This window comes from Procambarus clarkii, chromosome 70 (assembly GCF_040958095.1).
Source record: "Procambarus clarkii isolate CNS0578487 chromosome 70, FALCON_Pclarkii_2.0, whole genome shotgun sequence".
Classification (NCBI taxonomy): Eukaryota; Metazoa; Arthropoda; class Malacostraca; order Decapoda; family Cambaridae; genus Procambarus; species Procambarus clarkii.
The window spans coordinates 18,984,522-19,006,616 of NC_091219.1; the positions used below are offsets into that span (position 1 = coordinate 18,984,522).

Below are 22,095 nucleotides of genomic sequence, written 5' to 3' on the forward strand. Positions count from 1 at the left end.
GTTCTAATACGTCATAAACACGTTAAGCCAAGATGTAACAACTTTATTACAAGTTGTAACAAGCGGAAAATAGAGACAGTTACGGTTTGTGTTTCCAGGGCAGTGTGCTTGTCAACCTTCATATTCTCTGTGTTTCCGCTGTTCTAGTGAAGTACACCATCTGAAACGTTCTTATTCTGAGAATTCTAATGTATTTCCCAACCGGATATGCATGTAGAAATATATTGTAACTGCAGTTTTTTTTTATGTTTTGTTACGGGGGGTGGCAGTGATAAAGCTTTTGATTTACAACCATGAAACTCCCACGCTACATGGGAAATCATGAACATTTAAGCTAGGCTAGCAGTCCAAACCCCAAGCAGCAATTAGCGAGTTGTTCTGTTCTTGTAACAATGCTGTGTAACGGACTTTGAAAATATTATACCTGGTTGATACCTGGTTGATACCTGGTTGATGGGGTTCTGGGAGTTCTTCTACTCCCCAAGCCCGGCCCGAGGCCAGGCTTGACTTGTGAGAGTTTGGTCCACCAGGCTGTTGCTTGGAGCGGCCCGCAGGCCCACATATACCTGGTTGATGGTGTTCTGGGAGTTCTTGTACTCCCCAAGCCCGGCCCGAGGCCAGGCTTGACTTGTGAGAGTTTGGTCCACCAGGCTGTTGCTTGGAGCGGCCCGCAGGCCCACATATACCTGGTTGATGGGGTTCTGGGAGTTCTTGTACTCCCCAAGCCCGGCCCGAGGCCAGGCTTGACTTGTTAGCCCCGGTATATGACCTAGCAACATGTCACCTGCGGGACGAACACAACAAGCACACTTCTACAGAGTAGCAGTCAGGAGCCTAGAATAGTACACCTTCACAGCCGTGTGCACTACCTACGGGAGACCATTACGGCAATATGCAGTCTCTGCATGGAGACCCCCTATCTAAAGAAACTCGAGAATAATAACAGTGCAAGAGAGAAGGGGAGGGGGGAAGGAGGAGTCTGAAGCCAGTGTATTAGGCCACCAACAGTTGAAAATGCAGGACCTGTAGGACAATATCAGCAGAGCACCATTGTATAGTTGGGTACGCAAACACATGTACACACGAACACACACACACACAGAGCTCAACCCCCGCAAACACAACTAGGTGAGTACACACATGCCAGCACATACACCACGCACACATACGTGAGTAGCTGCTACTTTCTTTCACTCGTGTGTCATACTTTCTACCTTAGCAAGATGTGTGTGTGTGAGGGAGTGGGAAGCGTCAGTCATAACTGTGCCAACCAAACCAGCTACCATGGCCAACTAAAACAATAATCCAGCACACGTTACGTAACAAAAGTGGGGGGTAAAATATGAATAGTAACAGTACAAGAATTCAGCAGAAAAAAGTAACATGACTGGTGGAGACCTCTGTAGTGACTCACAACGCTCTCCGCCTCTCTCACCAATTACCACTTAAGCTATCACTCCTCTTGCTATTGCGGTTATAGTCATTTGATCTTGATACACGCGGCAAGGTCAAGCATTCTACCAGGCCTCAGCCAAACCAAAGTGAACTGTCAGACATATACTCAAAAGAGGGACAACCCCGAGAACCCCCGAGCTAGTGAGAAATGACCCCAGCAGTGTGCTTGTTAAATGTTAGTAACTGCGCCTAGTAACTGAGCCTCGGTTAGTGATGTTACTAACTGAGCCTCGGTTAGTGATGTTACTAACTGAGCCTCGGTTAGTGATGTTACTAACTAACTGCGCCTGGTAACTGAGCCTCAGAAAGCTAGCCCTTACTCTCCCGTAGACCCCTGATAGTTTAGTACACGCACCAGTTCCCGTTAACGACCGCACTCCATTCAACTGGGCCCCGAGTTCGATTCCCGAGTAGCAAGTTTCCTTCCACCTGATGTGGGCTGCATCCTGGGAAACACCAGTCGTTAGCTAACAAATTTCCTGTTCCTGACAATAGGAAACATTAGATCAAGTTTCTCTCATACACTCATTTTGAGATTCAAATTCAGACTATCAAATACCAATTAAGTGTCATATTGGATTACCGTAGACTCGTGTTGGTAATTATAGAATGAATGTGTAGAAGCAATTGTATTGGATTCGAACCTGCTCTCGGAAGCAGGTTCGAATCCTCGTCACGGCCCTTGTGGATTTGTTCGTATTGTGAATATTTAGGGCAGTGTTGAACGTATCCAGGCCACCAGCATTCCTCTTCCTGCTGACATTGGCTTAGTTTTATCCTGTACTTCAAAAGTACACCAACATTGTTACTTACATATTTCTACATTTGTAACATCAGTTATTCAATTGTCCTTTTACATAATTAACTGGAATGGGTAGTGTTTAGAGTTAACTAATCCTTAAGAAGCAGGAATTGGGCTGCATCTCATACTGTCGACCTGTTTAAATGTGGTTAGGGAGAACATAAGAACAAGGTAACTGCAGAAGGCCTATTGGCCCATACGAGGCAGCTCCTATTTATAACCACCCAATCCCACTCATATACATGTCCAACCCGCGCTTGAAACAATCGAGGAACCCTCCCCACTACCACGTTACGCGGTAATTGGTTCCACAAATCAATGCATGTCCAACCCAAAAGTACGGTATCACTGGCAGCAGGGAGTGAGGTTGGTTACAATGCCGGTGCCTCTAACAGGAAGGTGTTCTGATAACCTATCACCAGTGTTTCATAACGTCTCATATACGCGGTTAAGAGCCTAATCGATGAGAAATTATTCAATATACGACCTTCACCTTCCTCACCATTTATATTAATGAGAGAGGAAGTCTGCTCTAAGTTAGATGGCAGCCGGGTCCAGTGAGCCTCACACAACCTTCCACGGTGAACTGTGATTGTATAGTGTCATGGGGGGGGGGCCTGGGGGTCGACCCCCCGACTTAAGTAGGCTTGGATCCCATTGTGATAACCAACGACTCCTACGAAATTTGAAACGTGAATTTGATGGTCTATAATGTGTGTTTTGCAACCAAATTCTCGGCTATCTTAGTTGAATCAACGTCGACTCAACGTCACTCGAGCATGCTTTGGCTACTGGGAGGGAGAAACAGAGACCCGAGCACCGCCGGGTACTCCACCTTCTGTTATATATAAAGCCTAACGACAATGGGGTATGGTTCACGGGAGACATCTCCCGTCACGCAGGGTGCAGTCGCACCTCCACAGATCTCCAGTATCAGCTATTGATACTGGTAATGGCTCAAAAGGGCCACCACTTACGGGCTATTCATGCCCGTGCCACCTTTTGGGTGGTTTAATCTTCATCAATCAATGGGGTATGACGACCCCATGTCATACCCCATCTTCTAGTTATATATAAAGCCTAAGTTAATGCTAAATTCATCATTTAGCAGGAAAATGGTACATTCTGATTTCGTGTTTTAAGGCAATCAGAGTATACTTGTGAAGCAGCGTGCACTTAAACACGTGGTTCCGCATGCTCTAGTTAGGTCGGGATCACGCCATGGAGGAATTTGGGTTAGCATAGAATGACTAGGCTAGGCCTGGAAAAGTAGCACTAAATTTAAATTACAGTGTGTTAAGCATGTTCAGTTAGGATAGGCACTGGGTTTAATTACCGGCGGATAGGAGCATAGTTTTTGATCCACCATCAACAAGCGTATATATATTGTACTAAATGGGATATCTGGCGGTGCCAGGATCCCTGACCGTCACCGTCTCTCTCTGTCTCTCTGTCTCTCTCTCTCTCTGTTTCTCTCTCTCTCTCTCTCTGTCTCTGTCTCTCTGTCTCTCTCTCTGTCTCTGTCTCTCTGTCTCTCTGTCTCTCTGTCTCTCTGTCTCTCTCTCTCTGTCTGTCTCTGTCTCTGTCTCTGTCTCTCTGTCTCTCTGTCTCTCTGTCTCTCTCCCTCCATCCCTTACAGTTTCCACATCTCCCACTCTTGTTTTCTCTTCCAGTGGGAAAGACATGCTCGAGTAATGCTGAATCTACGTTGAATCAACCATTATCAATGAATGTTACCGACACTGATAACAGCCAGATGGAAAACACAATTTGGACAATCAAACCCACATGTTAGATTTCACGGGACCCCTTGCTTGTTGCAGGAGGAGATTCAGAAATCCTAATTAAAGACGAGGATTAGAGTTAATCTCAACCACCCTATAACACTCGCCATACAATAACAAATCACCATGGGAAGTTGTGAGAGGCTAACCACAATAGTCTGGCCTCCAATCTGAGAGAAACATTTTCTTATTGATTTAAATTTACGCAGATTTGTGACCACATTCTGCCCTGATCACATCTTCTTGAGGTTATCTTGAGATGATTTCGGGGCTTTAGTGTCCCCGCGGCCCGGTCCTCGACCAGGCCTCCACCCCCAGGAAGCAGCCCGTGACAGCTGACTAACTCCCAGGTACCTATTTACTGCTAGGTAACAGGGGCATTCAGGGTGAAAGAAACTTTTGCCCATTTGTTTCTGCCTCGTGCGGGAATCGAACCCGCGCCACAGAATTACGAGTCCTGCGCGCTATCCACCAGGCTACGAGGCCCTACATAGACCAACTGGTCACTATCAACTCGTTCTTGAGATCTGCACACAATAAAAATTGAACCAAAATGTATCTTTTTTTGTCTAACCTATCGCAGCCGATGCATTAAAAACGTCATTATTATGGCGCTTTTATTTGTGCTAATACATCGCATTTTTTACGGATTTGTTCATTCCGTTAATAATGTGACGTATGTGATAGAATGGGTCGATGAAGCGAACACCTGGTCCTACAGTACTTCAGTTGTTTGTTCAGTGCAGCCACACCCATGTAAGAGTTCTTCTAAGAGTTAACGCCCTACATACAACTCATCCACCACAGAACCTCGCCAGATCTCTCCCGGAAAAATTTCGTTAGATGGAGAATCTCCAATACTTTTATAGGGTGATAATTGGACAAGAAGAACGGCTAACCACAAGAGCATTACTGACCTGGATATGGTGGTTCGTGTCTCCCCGCAGCAGGTACAAATTATAAACGGGAGGTGTTTGTGAGACTAGGCTTCTCTCCTCAACCCGTCCTCTTAAAAATAACGTCACTTTTGGCCCGTATGCGCGATATGGCTAAATTTGGACGTAATTTGAAATGAAATCGACTCACAAAAGTGACGTCCTGTTCCGTTTTCTATTTGAGTCGTCCGGCCTACGCGCAGAGGTTATAAGAGGACACTTTAAATTAACGTTTTTCATAACGTTTTGAAACTTTATGAGAATTTCCTGCCCACCTAACCTATCAGAGGACCCTTAACTTACTGTTGTTGCAAAAAGAAATCCCAAATTTATTTTCATTTTTTTTTCATTTTCAAATTACGTCCAAATTCGGCCATACGGGCAAACGGCCAAAAGCGACGTTCTTTTTAAGAGGACAGGTTGAGGACAGGTTTTAAGAGGACAGGTGAGACTAGGCTTCTCTCCTAGACTCGCACCAATTTTGTTGAGAATTTAGTTACATCTAATTTGATTAAATATCCTAAATTCTTCTCACTGTTATCGTTAGGCTAATATTTTCTTAAATGTTTTCAAAGTTCTAAAATTTACCTTATTCAAAACAAAACATTTACGTACATTTTAAATACACAAGCAAGCACCAGTTAACATCAGTAATAGCAATGCCGGTCGGCCGAGCGGACAGCACGCTGGACTTGTGATCCTGTGGTCCTGGGTTCGATCCCAGGCGCCGGCGAGAAACAATGGGCAGAGTTTCTTTCACCCTATGCCCCTGTTACCTAGCAGTAAAATAGGTACCTGGGTGTTAGCTGTCACGGGCTGCTTCCTGGGGGTGGAGGCCTGGTCGAGGACCTGTCCGCGGGGACACTAAAGCCCCGAAATCATCTCAAGATAACTCAAGATAACACAAGTGGCTCCACACAGTAGAAAAGTGACACGCACCAACCGCAAACATCACCAAAAGAAGAGCGTTCCCATCTCAAGTACCATAATTACTTGCTAGTTCACACACCTGATCCTCCGCCCACTACCACCCTTCACTAACTACACGTCAGCCTTCTCGGTACAAAGAAAGTACTGTAAAGCCAGAACTAGTGTCCAGCAGCTGGACACCCTCATAAAGACTGTGAAGCAGTATCCTCCCCCCCGCGATAACAGCTTGATGGTTAAATGCAACCTCAGAATACTGAGAAAAAAAATTGTACCACTTACGGGCTATTCATGCCCGTGCCACCTCTTGGGTGGCTTAATCTTTATCAATCAATCAATCAAGCCAGAACTACAGAGGCTAACCATAGCCCGTGCTTCTTGCCCCGCTCCTGTGCCAGATAAGTTACGGGCTCACCATAGCCCGTGCTACTTGGAACTTGTTCCGAGTAACTGAATTTATAGTATTATTATTATTAACATCTTTATTGACAAAATTAATTACAATTTTGCCTAATCTGAGGATTTTGATAGTCTTATTAAATTGAGGTTTTATAGTAACAACAAACCAGCCAGAACTAGTGACGAGCGTGTGCAGACAAGAGTGTAAAGTTGGTACAGAATACCAGAAGATCTTGCCTTAGTGTTGTCAATCGGTGAGGATAAACTTACCTGTCCCTAGTCGCACCTCGGCTAGAAGCTATTCTCATAAACCTTGGCCAAATTTAAACAAGTTGCAATATCGTGGCTGAAAATTTGACACCCAGCCCACAAATATGAAAATGGAGTAAGCGACGTTTCGGTCCGTCATGGACACAACTTTATAATGGTTCAGGGCGGATCGAAACTTCGTCATTTCCTTTATGTTCAGCTATACGTGTTGGGTGTTTTGGGCAAAGGCTAATTAATCCTGCAAAATAAAATGAAAAAAAACTGTTTATGCAGCTCGTTCTCGTAAACAATGGCTTAACGTTCTTAATTCTGCCGCCCCCCGCCGTCAATGAATGAAAACCACTTTACACATGACCACTGTTTGAATCGCACCACTGTAAATGCTTCAAACATGTACTAGAAATACAAATATTTGGCAACAGAACCTAAACACCTAACCTAACTAATGCCTAAATATGCACAATGTGCTAATATATATAACAATATTAATTTATATTTGAGAAAATTCCCCTTTTGAATGATTAGTTTTAATTATTATTAACACATTCAGGTACATCTGCATTTGTGCAGCTACCCTAGACTATATGAAGGGGAGTACAGTGTGCCATAAAGCTAGCTATTTGATGGTAAAAAATCCCCATCACACAGGATGGTTAGTCATACAGAGGCATGTGATAAGTAATCTGCACTGGCAGACTCCGGGTGCATTAATGAGGATATTATGAACACAAGAGTGTATAAGGTAGCAGTGATACTGAAAATCCCCGTCTCGCAGCATGGTTAGTCATACAGGGCCATATGTTCAGTAGCCTTCATTGGAAAATTTTGGGTGAAATATGAGGATATCCTCAAGAACACGAGTGTAATTGCAAAGCTCCAGGTGCCTCATGCCAATGGGTTGCCATGTCAATGGTACCTCATGTCAATGAGTTTGCACTTGGAGTGTTCAGGATTGGGATATCCGTCACCTGTAGCCACCTGCCACAGCATGTTAAAATTTATGGGGTTGACCGCTGGATAGAATGAACTTTGAGGACGGGTTGAGTCCTCAGTCTTTGTTCATTCATCTTTAGTAGATGCTTTGTACATGTAATAAAGATATACTCGCCTAGATGTGTTTGCAAAGCCTAGCGTTAACTCCTGAGCTCCACTTTTGCAATTGCCAGTCGCATAATGAAATGACTCGTATCTACCCTTATGTTTTATCAAATCCTAATTTAAAGCTGTGTACTGAAATAACTTAAAACTATATCTCCATCTTATGGCAATCCACTAGCTGACTTTCTGCTAACTATGCCCCTCGTTAAACCTATAATCATGCGAAGCATCTCGTCTTCATTTACCCTAACTATGCCTCTCAAAATTTATGTTGCTATCATCTCTCCATTTATTTTCCCCAGTATAATGAGGATCACTTAAGTCTTCTCAACCCTGGAAGGAGGTTCTTTTTGTAAGTTTGAATGAGAGAAGGGCGTCTAGATGATGTCTCCAATGATGGAGGCAATTGCAAGAAAAGTCAGATGTGTGGAAGCGTGATTGTGAGGAACTACCACTGATACAGCCACCGTTGCCAGCTGTGTGATAGTCACATCTGACATCACCTCATCAAGAGCCAGCACTGTTTGAAATGATTTATGGATAGCACGGACCAAGAGCATCGTGCTTCCCTTGGTGACGGGGAGGTCTTGTAGAGGTTGGTCGAGGGCCTGGAGGTTGCGGGTGATGCAGAGGGCGTCGCGAGGGCGGCACCTCACCTTGCACATTCACCCGAGGCAGGTGAATGAGTAGTGGTTCCGCCGCCCCCAGCCACCCTCCCATCCGGCCTCCGTCTCCACGCTCCCTCCCATCCGGCCTCCGTCTCCACGCTCCCTCCCATCCGGCCCCTGCCTTTACGGTCCCTCCCTGCAGACCCTCACTGCCTCCAACACCGCACCATTAACAACGGTCGTACCATGGTTGCCAAAGAGTTGAAGGTCTGACTTGATCATTTAGACTTTCAACCTTCAAGTAGACTTGAAGGTCTACGTAGTCAAAATGACTTAGAAGTCTTTAATAGTAATCAAGAGGAAGTGCTAAGTCACAAAATCACATAATGCTCTTTAGGTCTCTATATAGTTTATAAATGCGTAAAGAACTTCTGATTTTATTGTAATTTGCATTTGTTTATCACGACAAAAACCGTGAAAATTCTGAAGAAAATACCAATTGAAATTTTCTGGGATGTCTTCCGGGTATAAATTCTTGTAAAAGGAGAGTATAAAGATAGAACAAAATATAACTTTCCCTACATCCCCTGTGGACGTTAGAGTTAAGTGACCATCAGGTGACTGTTACATTCTTACCATACGGTAGTAAAATAATACTCAAGTTCGACATTGTCGACTGTATGTATTTTAAAAATTGCCCCGCTTTGAAACTAAAATTAGCGGAAAGCGAGCAAAAAGTGGCAGCCTAGGCTGTTTATTTTCAGGACGGGTATACCAAAATATAAGAGCTTAGTTGACCAGACCACACACTAGAAGGTGAAGGGACGACGACGTTTCGGTCCGTCCTGGACCATTCTCAAGTCCGATGGACGGACCGAAACGTCGTCGTCCCTTCACCTTCTAGTGTGTGGTCTGGTCAACATTTAGCCACGTTATTGTGACTCATCGCCTGCATAAGAGCTCAGTTCTGGCCTACCTGGTTCCTGTGGTCATTCCTGTGGTCATGCCTTTGGTCATCAATGATGGGTAGGTGGTTGTTGTGGTTGAGCACTTTCTTAGCGTGCCCATGGTTGCTGCTGGGCGACTCTTTCCTGAAGAACCTCATGTTGGCGCCAAGATGGTCTACACTACAAGTGGTGTAGCTAGCCTAGTAAACCATGTAGGCCTGGCTAGCCAAATACACGCCAAGGGCTTCCACTGCATCAATACATCCTCTCAATAGTTTCAAGATTTTATACTGTTCACCTCTATTCATATTTGTATTTAATCATATTTTCCATTTAAATCAACGAGTGGATTAGCAGAGAAGTGTGTTCTTGGCGTCAGTGTCCAGGTCGACCGTGTATGTATGTGGTCCTCTCGACAAGCGTCCCTGAAACACACAAAAATGGTAATAATTACAGATACTCCAGTGATATCCACTGAAAGTTTTGATATATTAACTAGATGATGAAAATGGAAAACAAATATTATATATTGTATAAATGTATTACGAAATTTCAATGAAAACTAGAGTAACGTTTAATATATTCAACACGTTATATTATGAACTTTTAGTAACCAAGGTGCATGAAAACTAGGATACACTCAGACAGGTAATAACCACTTTAGCTAACATGGTTGTGTGCTTACTGCATGGTCAACAACGTCTATTTTTTTGTATTAATACATGAGGTACATCTGCATTTGTGCAGATGTACCTCATGTATTAACGTCGATTCGCCATCCCACCGCTTAAGTTCAAGTATGTTTATTGAGGTAAGAAAGAAATACATCTCAAAGGGATAGAGTAGTTTAGGCTATTTCTACGCTCCATCCCACCGCTCGTATACTTCCATATAACAAGTGTTCAGCGTGCAGGCGATGAGTCACAATAACGTGGTTGAAGTATGTTGACCAGGCCACACACTAGAAGGTGAAGGGACGACGACGTTTCGGTCCGTCCTGGATCATTCTCAAGTCGATTGTGAAAAGAAAATGACAGCCTTGGTCACATTCGACTGAGAATGGTCCAGGACGGACCGAAACGTCGTCGTCCCTTCACCTTCTAGTGTGTGGTCTGGTCAACAGGTGTTCAGCGTGCTTACAGCTCTATGGAACTGTTCTCTATCTGCCACACACCTGCTCACTCCTATAATCATGCCATGACTCAAGGTCCACTACAGTTGTGTGTTACCTCGTGATCTCCGCTAAGATATGAAAGCTCGATTTTGTACGACTTAAACATACAAGAAAGGTGTTTAACGATATAATTTTAAAAAAAATCACATATACTATAACTTAAAATAACTGGAGCGTACATTCCAAGGGAGCCTCATATGACGGCATATAGAGATGACGTAGTCATGACGTGGAAGTGACGCGGTCATGACGTGGAGGTGACGAAATCCCTACTTACTGGGAGCGGCCTGACAGCCTTGGTGAGGTGGCTGGGTAAGGTTACATTCATTACTTTAGAGTATATGCTGGTCACAAGCATGCAGGTTGTGGGGAGGGAGGGCAGAATGGAGAAGATGGGGGCAGAGTGAAGATGGGGGCAGAGTGAAGATGGGGGCAGAGTGAAGATGGGGGCAGAGTGAAGATGGGGGCAGAGTGAAGATGGGGACAGAGTGGAGATGGGGACAGAGTGGAGATGGGGACAGAGTGGAGATGGGGACAGAGTGGAGATGGGGACAGAGTGGAGATGGGGACAGAGTGGAGATGGGGACAGAGTGGAGATGGGGGCAGAGTGGAGATGGGGACAGGGTGGTTTGATGAGTAGAGAGGAGGGGAGGAGAAGAGGAGATAAGGGAAACGGGGGGAGGGAGACCCCCGGGCACCGACAAGAACCCCCCCCCATCCCATATAGTCTAAATCCAGCATTTCCACTTCCATCGTACATGTCACTTCCGCACAGGCGTGGGATAAACAATCCAGCTTCCTCTCCACACAAGTTTACAATGTGTATATAATATTGCTACATCAGGATGGCGGCGCCCCGTAACGAAACATCAACACTGGCTTAATTAACGATGAAAGAATCCTGCCTCAAAAATCGAAAACAATTTTGTCACGCGTCGACAAAATTCAGGACAAGAGTAAGATGAACAAACTATATTTTGTTTTGGACAGCAAGGCTTATTTGGCACAGCTGGATAAAAATTGGGCAAGTTTGGATCTGAAAGAGTTAGGTAAATACTGTTTTAAGATGTCGACATTTATGGGACAGGTTGCCTGATAACTTACGTAGTAATTGAAAGGACACCAAGCCGGGCAGATCTAATAAAAAGTGGTAGGCTCGCCGGGTTCGTATTTGAGGTTATACTGAAGTTCGTATAATTTACACGTAAGTGAGACGTGTCACACATGATTGAAAAAAAAAAAGATATTGTAACTACCGTTAACGGGGTCTTTCATTATACATGATACAGGCCATAATACTCGATACATTTTTAAGGAACATGTCCTTGAATGCACAATCTGTACACTTGACGGATGAGAGGTGATGGGAAAATCTCTGTCAGCCTTACAAAAAATTACACGAATACACATAGATGGGTTCTGCACAGATACACCACTTAATATATTTTGACCAGACATCTAACAGCTACATTTATCACCAGAACGTCGTTGGTCCTCCATCATTCCCAATACCGCGAAGACAAAAATGAATATCACACATTTCACCAAAAAGCGGCTCAAACCATTAACGATTAAATATATTTATGTTATGTAAAAATTATAGACTCAAAAGTCGGGGAAACAAAGCATTGTATATTGCTTACAGATCTCTAGGAGAGATTATTATTATTAGAATAAAATATAATTTAACCAAATTGCAAAAATAACAAGACTAAGTTATCAGATCTCAACAAGTCTCACTTAATTTGTGTTAGCCAAAATACCCTAACATTCGGTCATCCAAGGTGGTAAAAAAAAAAAAATATGGTTAGTATTTAAACTTTTAGGACCAGGGGCTTTTGTTTGTAAACAAATTCGTACAGGGGTATAAAATATCAGATTCCTGCTAGCATGATAAAAGCTTCCTTTTCCCACAATGAGAGGAAAAATATATGTTTACAACCAAATATTTAGAACTTTTGAAGACTGGGGACGAAATGGAAAACAACCAGGAAATATGTGAGTTACTGAATATAACAATTATTAAACAAGTACCTAAACACCTGCCAGAGGTACAACGCAGCAGACTTTATAGCGATACCAAGTAACATGAAAGTTACAGCAGATATGGTATGAAGATGGATAAACGGATGGGTGGATAGACAGGTTGATAGAAGGGTGGATGGATAGTTGGATGGACAGTTGGATGGATGGATGTATAGTTAGATAGACAGAAGAATGAATAGTTGGATATATAGATGGATAGTTGGATAGATGGATGGATAGGTGAATAGTTGGATAGATGGATGGATGAATATATGGATAGTTGGACAGATGGTTCGATAGATGGATGGCTAGATAGATGAGTAGATGGATAGATGGAGAAATTGATGGATGGATGGAGATAGATAGCCCACCAATACTCGTGTAGTGGAGCTTCCTCTATCTATATATCCAACTATTCCCTTAGATTGAAAAGGAAGTCCACTACGGGCTCACCATAGCCCGTGCTGCTTGGAACTTTTTGTCCCAAGTAGCGAATCTTAAACAACTCGTGTCGTAAGCAACACGGGGAGCAGGTAGCCTACACACCATCATTAATGCTGCCACAACTTTTCACCTAGCTTCCCTCACCAGCTTGACAGACACGGTAACACATGGCGCTTATTGATAAGGGAGAGAGAGCCCCTGCTGAAAATAAATAAATAAATATATATATATATATATATATATATATATATATATATATATATATATATATATATATATATACGCGCTTAAGAATGTCAACAGAATACTTAGATTATGGTTATCACTGTCCCTGGACGAGGCTGGGGTAGCCTGACTCAGTGTCGTCTTAGAATGCTGTCGTTAATGTGAGTCACGTCATTAAGACTCAAGACTCGTGATGTTTACAGGCGATAACTTGGGACCTATTTACTGCTAGGTGAGCAGGGGGCATCAGGGTGAAAGAAACTACGCCTCCGCCAGGAATCAAACTCGGGTCATTAGGGCTACGACCTCCGAGCGCTGTCCACTCAGCCGCGAAGCCCACTGGATGTGTGCGTGGATGTGTGGGAGTTCTGTAAATGTGTACTCACCTATTTGTGTGAATGGGAGGGCTGAACGAATGGGGGTGGTTGAGTAGATGTGGGGGGTGTGGATGTGGGGGGTGTGGATGTGGGGGGTGTGGATGTGGGGGGTATGGATGTGGGGGGTGTGGATGTGGGGGGTGTGGATGTGGGGGGTGTGGATGTGGGGGGTGTGGATGTGGGGGGTGTGGATGTGGGGGGTGTGGATGTGGGGGGTGTGGATGTGGGGGGTGTGGATGTGGGGGGTGTGGATGTGGGGGGGTGTGGATGTGGGGGGGTGTGGATGTGGGGGTGTGTGGATGTGGGGGGGTGTGGATGTGGGGGGTGTGGCTGTGGGGGTGTGGATGTGGGGGGTGTGGATGTGGGGGGTGTGGATGTGGGGTGTGTGGATGTGGGGTGTGTGGATGTGGGGTGTGTGGATGTGGGGTGTGTGGATGTGGGGGTGTGGGGGTGGGGTATGTGGATGTGGGGTATGTGGATGTGGGGTGTGTGGATGAGGGGTGTGTGGATGTGGGGTGTGTGGATGTGGGGTGTGTGGATGTGGATGTGGGGTGTGTGGATGTGGGGTGTGTGGATGTGGGGTGTGTGGATGTGGGGTGTGTGGATGTGGGGGGTGTGGATGTGGGGGTGTGGATGTGGGGTGTGTGGATGTGGGGTGTGTGAATGTGGGATGTGGGGTGTGTGGATGTGGGGTGTGTGGATGTGGGGGTGTGGATGCGGGGGACAGTGTGGAAAGGGGGCATTATGGCCAGAGTTGATGTTTATAAACGATTTGATAAGGAATGAGCTTGAGTGACAATAAACAGCACAAATTGAAACGGAACAAATTATGAATTCACGAGATCTGGGACCAGATTCACGAAAGCACTTACGAACGTGTACATCTTTTCTCAATCTTTGGCGGCTTTGTTTACAATTATTAAACAGTTAATGAGCTCCGAAGCACCAGGAGGCTGTTTATAACAATAACAACAATTGAATGGCAAGTTTTCATGCTTGTAAACTGTTTAATAAATGTAACCAAAGCCGTCAAAGATTGAGGAAAGGTGTACACGTTCGTAAGTGCTTGCGTAAGTACTTTCTTGAATCTGGCCCCTGGTCAGTACAGCTTGCATGGCTGCCTGGACACGACCAGATTGTTAAATGTAAACTACTGGCGGGTGTCGAGGCTTTATGTAAATCGGTAATTACGTTGTAATAACCGTCTCTACCGAATAAGATATTTGGTAGAGGGTTATGTACGACGTGTGGGCAAATTCCCATGGTGGGGAGGACAGTTTAATTTCAATTGTTTCTAGCTGGTGTCGTGTGTTTCTTGCAGTCAGCATTTTATTATTCAGGTTAGTCCTTCCCCGTTTCGTACGGACATAAAGTTCTTAATTCCATTATTATATTGTAGCAATTCCAAGGATACTAATATGTAGTATTATTTAAAGTACCTTGGATAGGATTTATGTTCGACTGGGGTTACTTGGGGGATATTCTTTGGACTGTAGGTTCCCTGCTTGATGCCTGTTTGATGGGGGGTTCTAGTTGTTCTACTCCCCAAGCCCGGCCCGAGGCCAGGCTTGACTTGTGAGAGTTTGGTCCACCAGGCTGCTGCTTACAGCGGCCCGCAGGCCCACATACCCACCACAGCCCGGTTGGTCCGGCGCTCCATGGAGGAAACAATCTAGTTTCCTCTTGAAGATGTCCACGGTTGTTCCGGCAATATTTCTTATGCTCGCTGGGAGGATGTTGAACAACCGCGGACCTCTGATGTTTATACAGTTCTCTCTAATTGTGCCTATGGCACTCTTGCTCTTCACTGGTTCTATTCTGCATTTTCTTCCATATCGTTCACTCCAGTATTTTCCACGTGTATATTATTTGATATATCTCCCGTTGTCTTTCTAGCGAGTACATTCCCACCTTTGCAAAGTTTGGTTCCCTACCTCACCTCACTGATGCTGCCGAAAGTGCAGCTGTTGTGGCATCTTAAGTGAGGTTTGCATTCTTTTAGACAGCGTACTCGTTTAGACAGCGTACTCGTTTAGACAGTGTACTCAAGAATTAATTAACACGCTTATGTCTATGTAACAATGTGTAAAATCAGGAATTTAGAGAATTCTATCATTAACGTTCAAGAAATAGACAAGTACTTAATCTGGGATGACTACTAAAAATCTCAGTAAAATAGGCCAAGCTTGCTTATGTTGATTGTGAAAAAGTCTACTACTGTTTGAAGCTCTCGATGCTTGATAAGTAAGAAATCTTATTATAAAATTACAGTCCTGAAATGAGGCTTCTACCTTTGTAATTTGATCACAAACTTTTCCTTTAGCCGAACTACAAAGGTTTTGGTAAATGAACATGTTGTGTGACTAGTCCTTCACCGCCGCCCACTGGTTGGGTATGGGGTGCATAATATAGAAATAAACAGATGTAAATAGTTCAACAAACTTGAATTAGTTACGAGACCTTTGGGATTCAAGCTTACGAACTCTCTGACCCTCGTCGCCAAAGATCATATGGAGCTTCAATAAACTAAGTTTGACTGTTGATATAGCAAATATATTATAAACTAACTCATCAATGCTACAACTTGCTTAGCTAAGCAAATAATGGGTGAGGGTAACAATAACACCACATGAGACCAGAAGACATGGCAGGATGTGCAGAATACCCCCGTTGAAAAGCAGAGGTGCAACAGGTACTCTGAGAGAGAACTCTATCAACATCAGAGGCCCGAGACTGTTCAACACACTTCCACTACACATAAGGGGCATAACTGGCAAACCCCTCACAGTGTTCAAGAGAGAACTGGATAAGCACCTCCAAAGGATTCCTGATCAACCAGGCTGTGACTCATACGTCAGGCTGCGAGCAGCCGCGTCTAACAGCCTGGTTGATCAGTCCAGCAACCAGGAGGCCTGGTCGACGACCGGGCCGCGGGGACACTAAGCCCCGGAAGCACCTCAAGGTAGCCTCAAGGTAGGGTTCCCAAGCCCATTACGTGTGTAACCTTTCCACAAAAGTTAACCCACAGTATGGCTATAGCTTAATGGCTTAATAAATGAACATGAAACAATTAACCAAAGTTTTACTGCTCTATTTCCACTCTTCAAAATGCGAAGAATTTTGTTAGCTGACTTTCCGAATTACTACTATACTATGCTAAATGCACTGGCCTCCCGTTTTCTTCTGAGCATGACTGATAAAATGATTAGCAGAAGCCTCATCGCGTTTACTGTGACGTCACGTCGCATAAAATGCATCATAGCTTGATATCTTTGAGTGGCTGGTCGCCCCATCCTCCTGTTTAGATAGTACTTTTTGTAACTATGCGGATGATCAACCAGGCTGTGACTCATACGTCAGGCTGCGAGCAGCCGCGTCCAACAGCCTGGTTGATCAGTCCAGCAACCAGGAGGCCTGGTCGACGACCGGGCCGCAGGGACGCTAAGCCCCGGAAGGACCACAAGGTAAGGTAATCATGGTACACATATTGACGTAATGATCAATTAGATACTAAAATTTGGTACTATTCACTTTATAGAGTTCGGAAAAGCTATAGCTAAAACCAAACTTAAATATTCCTTGGCCTAATATAGCGTATATGTACTACATTAGACCTCATATAGCGTATATTAGGCCTAGCGTTATCTTGAGATCTGGTTATCTTGAGATGATTTCGGGGCTTTAGTGTCTCCGCGGCCCGGTCCTCGACCAGGCCTCCACCCCCAGGAAGCAGCCCGTGACAGCTGACTAACACCCAGGTACCTATTTTACTGCTAGGTAACAGGGGCATAGGGTGAAAGAAACTCTGCCCATTGTTTCTCGCCGGCGCCTGGGATCGAACCCAGGACCACAGGATCACAAGTCCAGCGTGCTGTCCGCTCGGCCGACCGGCTCCCTATAGGTGGTTAGGGTGGTTAGGTTAAGTTTTATTAGCAACAAATACAAGACCTTTTCCGGTTTGTCCAAATTCAATGGTACCAAATTCTATTTTCTAATTGTCCATTACCTCGATATATATACGATAGTCCACAGTTACTATAGCAGGCATCCAGCAGTCTACCCATCCTTCTGTTTAGTTACTATAAGTACTATCTAACCAGAAGGATGGGTGAGGGTGGGCGGGGGATATTATTATGGTCCACAACACACCGTTTTACGCCTATATCCTTATAATGTAGTGATATAGTACATATAATATGATAAACTCTTTACTGTGGAGTCTACTGCTGCAATCGAGACAATACACGGCCAATATTATGGCAACCTCGAGTATATTATTCACGCATAAGCTCTATCTGCGTCGCTTGGTCAGTCATGGCAAGAGAAGTAACTGGATGGGTGACCGCACCACAGCCTTGTCCTCATAGTTGACTGACTATAAATGTTCTACCGTTACCTAAACTTAAAATAATTCTTGGTTTGAGACGATTCTCAGCTAAAATTGCGTAACGACTGTTTACGTGTGTATTAAACTCACGCTCAATGCTCATCAATGCTGTTACGGCTCTATTAAGCGAATTTTTGGGTTCAGTTCTCGACCATCACAAATATCTAGATACATATCTAGGTGTGATATAGTACATATAATATGATAAACTATGTGATATAGTACATATATGCCTGGGGATCATACCGGCTTGTTCGCACATATCTAGGTGTATAACCAGGGCAGCTAGCCGGCCATTAAAATAACTTTACGCTTGAGCTATAACATGGAAGGCCACATTAACCAACAAATTGCATCCTGTGCAGTTTCCTGGACAATGACACTAACCCAGTAATGAGACTAGCAGGATAACTGCCAATCCTTTCGTGAAGAATCCTTGCACCTGTATCCATATTTCGTTTCCAGTAGATACCCGACATATGAGATGAAGAAACAAGTAGTGTATTGTGAAGACTAATAATAAACAAAAGCTACCCTATGACTATCCCCATTGGTCAAACTATTTTGTACCTGTATCCATAAAGTGAAGACGATCACGGGTGATCTCCGCTTCAAAAGCTACTACGTTCACCTTCTACTTGTTTGAAGTTTGGGTTGAAAACTTCTAGTTTTCTACCATCTACTACCGTCCTATTGGTGATGAACCTGTTAATGAATATGCAGGTGCACCTCTTCCTGATAACTACTCAAATGCTGAAGCCTACGTTTCTGCAAAAGATCTCTACTCTGGTCGTCGTAATGCAACTTCTAAAACTTCTAGTTTTCAACCTATAGTTTGAGGTTGAAAACTCGTACAACTGGTGCCGTTGCAAGTAGCACTATCTTCGGCCAAATACATATATTGTGTTTCAAGGTTACGGCATTACTGGATATTCGTGCCCGTGCCACCTCTTGGGAGGCTTCATCAATCAAAGGTTATGGCACCATGTACCCTGGTGGTAAACACCTTGAATTTGACCCTCCTCCTTTACCTAAGAAAGGTGACGTTTGCGGGACTTGTCACAAAGGTGGTGTAAAATAGCTTGGGCAGTACTTTTGCATAACTTTCCTATACGTGACACTGAATATGCTCTTTACCGTTTATTCTATCATGGTTAAGCATTAGAATACGCATATTTGCAGTTTTGTTGCATTGCCATTGGCGATTTGTAAACTGAAATTATAGTTCAAATTATAGTTCATCACAAAGGTAAACTGCTTAGCCTACAGGACAGATTTCGGGTCCAGTCTCTGAAAACGTTATTTGGCAACAGAATATTTAAGCTAAATGAACCAAAATTCTTGGTGTATATGCTAACATACGGGTTTATACGGATATGTATACAGGTTTTACGGATATGTATGGTGTTCATGTGTATGTTAACCCCTGTAATTAGTTACACAGTGTTGTAACTTTCTTATAACTAAACCGCTCTCAGGATGGGTATGAGAGATGCATAACATGTGAACTATACTAAACGTTACGATACAAGGGACTCATTTTTTTCCTTGCAATGTATCTGTTATTTTATTAATTCTGCTAGAATTTACCTACTTAAAATTATCTGTTAGATTAAGGACCTGCCCGAAACGCTGCGCATACTAGTGGCTTTACAAGATTGTAAATACTATGCTATGTATTCTCATAAACCCTATGTACCTTCTTGTATTTAAATAAATAAATAAATAAATGTAGTGAAGGGTGACGGGCGACAAAGGCACAAGGATGGACATCCTACCAAGGACACGACCCAAGGTTAAAGACTTACAAAGTCACGGCAACTACTAGACTTATTAATCTCCAATAATGTACTATCTTCAGACAGCATCTGCTGTTTCAACTTGCCAACAGAATAATAAACAAATGATTGCACTGCAACCCGAGGGTGTTATCCTGGGGATAAAAGCTTCGTCTTCCATTGTCTGGTCACAAGGAATATCCCACTTTATTGTGAGGAAGAGAAAACTGGTGCTGGAAGCCAACTGGCCGCGGTCCGTACAACAATAAATCTAACCCAGTGTACTATATCCCTGTAAATAAAAAAGTTTAGAATATTCGTACAGATTAATTATGCATTTTGGGGTCTTTAATTCACTGTAACCGCTGTATATTACATATTATTGGAGTGCAACACTACCCAAAACCCCGCCATAGGCACCAGCTCTACATGCCTACGACCAGGAGATGCCTCTATAGTGACCCGACTGTATTATACCCTAATTACTGTACAGGATAATTATGTCAAGTTGACAACTTGGGTAATGTCTCAAAAATGACAACTGTGTCTTAAGACAAAAACAAACCTCAATATATTCCAGCCTCCACACCGTGTTTCTCACAGCTATCAGCGTTATCTCCAGCACTCGACACAGTGATGTTCCACTACACAAGCCTCCCAGCACAGTGCTTGGTGGCCATCAGAAGACCAGAGTTAAGACTATAATATTAATACAAGTCTGACAATGACATTGTACAAATTGCACTGTTTATTCCATTTGTCATTTGCTCTCCACTAGAATAAGTTTCAACACACACGGGCTCTTGTTTATATCAACCGATACACCATAATAACGCAACACTCGTCGATATCGTAACAAAGTACACTAGATATGTATGGTAGAGAGCAACCCTCACAGAGAATCTAGTGGAGGAGGAACGCGACACCCAACCCCTGACCACCTGCCATCAAGGACTGGCTCGCTGCTCCTCGCCTCGACGTCACAGCCACAACGCCCACAACACGGATGCCATCTTCCCACTTCACACAAATTTTGTATAGCCCACCTTGCTCCATACTTACAAGCAATATTTTCCTCTTGATAATCTATACAAGAATTTAAAAGCTTAATTTGATCATAGTCTTGCCGATTCTTACTATATATGCTACTGAAATTTCGTGATCAGTTATCAGTAATCACCAACGTCGTACACCTTGTGACGCCCATAACGGGGGAAATTGTTTTCGTTTCGGTGCTACTGAATTATTGTATGGGATGAGTACGCATCAAATTTTCGTCAGTAAACATCAAATAGAAACAGATTCTAAGTTGCCGGTACACCCGGACTCTTAATGATAAGTGACAGCGTTGTTTAAAGACGCGTTTAGCAGAGTTGAGAAGGTCGTCGCCTTAGTGTTAGCGTCATCTTGTAGGATAATCATAATGCTAAGGCGAGGGTTGCCCGGCTCAAGGTCCAACACTCGCTCCAAGCTATTCTCACACCATGACACCACAACCATCTAGATTTACTTACTAATTAACACATGGGAGGTCTCTCCAACCATTCTCAGCACCATTCTATTAAATATTGATATGATAGATAACCAGAAGCAGTGAATATGCAGTAGCAGGCATAAGGGTCCCAGACGAGCAACAGAACTTGCTATATTTGGTGTTTACTTAATTATTGTATGGGATGAGTGCGTATCAATTTTTTCGTCAGTAAACAATATTTTTCCCATACAAATACAAATTTGTATTGGGATACCCAATACAAATTGGGTTTCCAATTTCTCTCCAAATTGGAGAGAAATTTGTTCTTTCTTTAGATCTAAAAAAGTTGAGTTCTAAAAGTTTAGTTCTAAAAAAAAAGTTTTAGTTCTAAAAAAAGTTATTTCTTTACAAATTGGGTTTCCAATTTCTCTCCAAATTGGAGAGAAATTTGTTCTTTCTTTAGATCTAAAAAAGTTGAGTTCTAAAAGTTTAGTTCTAAAAAAAAAGATTTAGTTCTAAAAAAAAGTTATTTCTTTACAAATTGGGTTTCCAATTTGTAAAGAAAGAACCCAATACAAACTCCCAGAGCCCTAGTGGAAAGGTACCAGACGACTGCTGGTAATGGACTCAAGAACTGAACCCCAATATTCATTTAGCTGAAGAATTACAGAATCGATTAATTATAATTACAATTTGCTGTTCGTTAACATATACATCAAAGATATATTTAGAGTTCTAATAAAGTTTAGTTTAACTAAATTATTAAAATCCAGACCCACCCAATAGGCTGTGGCATAGAAGCTAGGACACTCAAATCATCCCAACCCGGGATGTGCACCACTGAGAACTTGTAGGCCAAAAGATTCTTTGAAATGATGATGTGCAATATTAAGAATCAGTTGTAGGACGTGAGTCATAGCACCACTGAGAACGTGTACCTTACCTTGAGGTTACCTTGAGGTGCTTCCGGGGCTTAGCGTCCCCGC

The 22,095-nt window shown here is 43.4% G+C and overlaps 1 protein-coding gene across 1 annotated transcript in view; it reads right to left on the bottom strand.

Moving 5' to 3' along the window:
• The window catches only part of LOC123775269 (unconventional myosin-Ie), a 122,318-nt gene extending 101,730 nt beyond the window's left edge, over nt 1–20,588 (bottom strand). Inside the window, exons 1-2 of the mRNA XM_045770256.2 lie at nt 20,201–20,588; nt 9,255–9,650 (exon numbers count right to left, since the gene is read on the bottom strand). Of these exons, the coding sequence (XP_045626212.2) occupies nt 9,255–9,383 (129 nt within the window). The 5' untranslated portion in view covers nt 9,384–9,650; nt 20,201–20,588. The remainder of the gene's footprint in view (nt 1–9,254; nt 9,651–20,200) is intronic.
• Nucleotides 20,589–22,095: the final 1,507 nt, after the last annotated feature.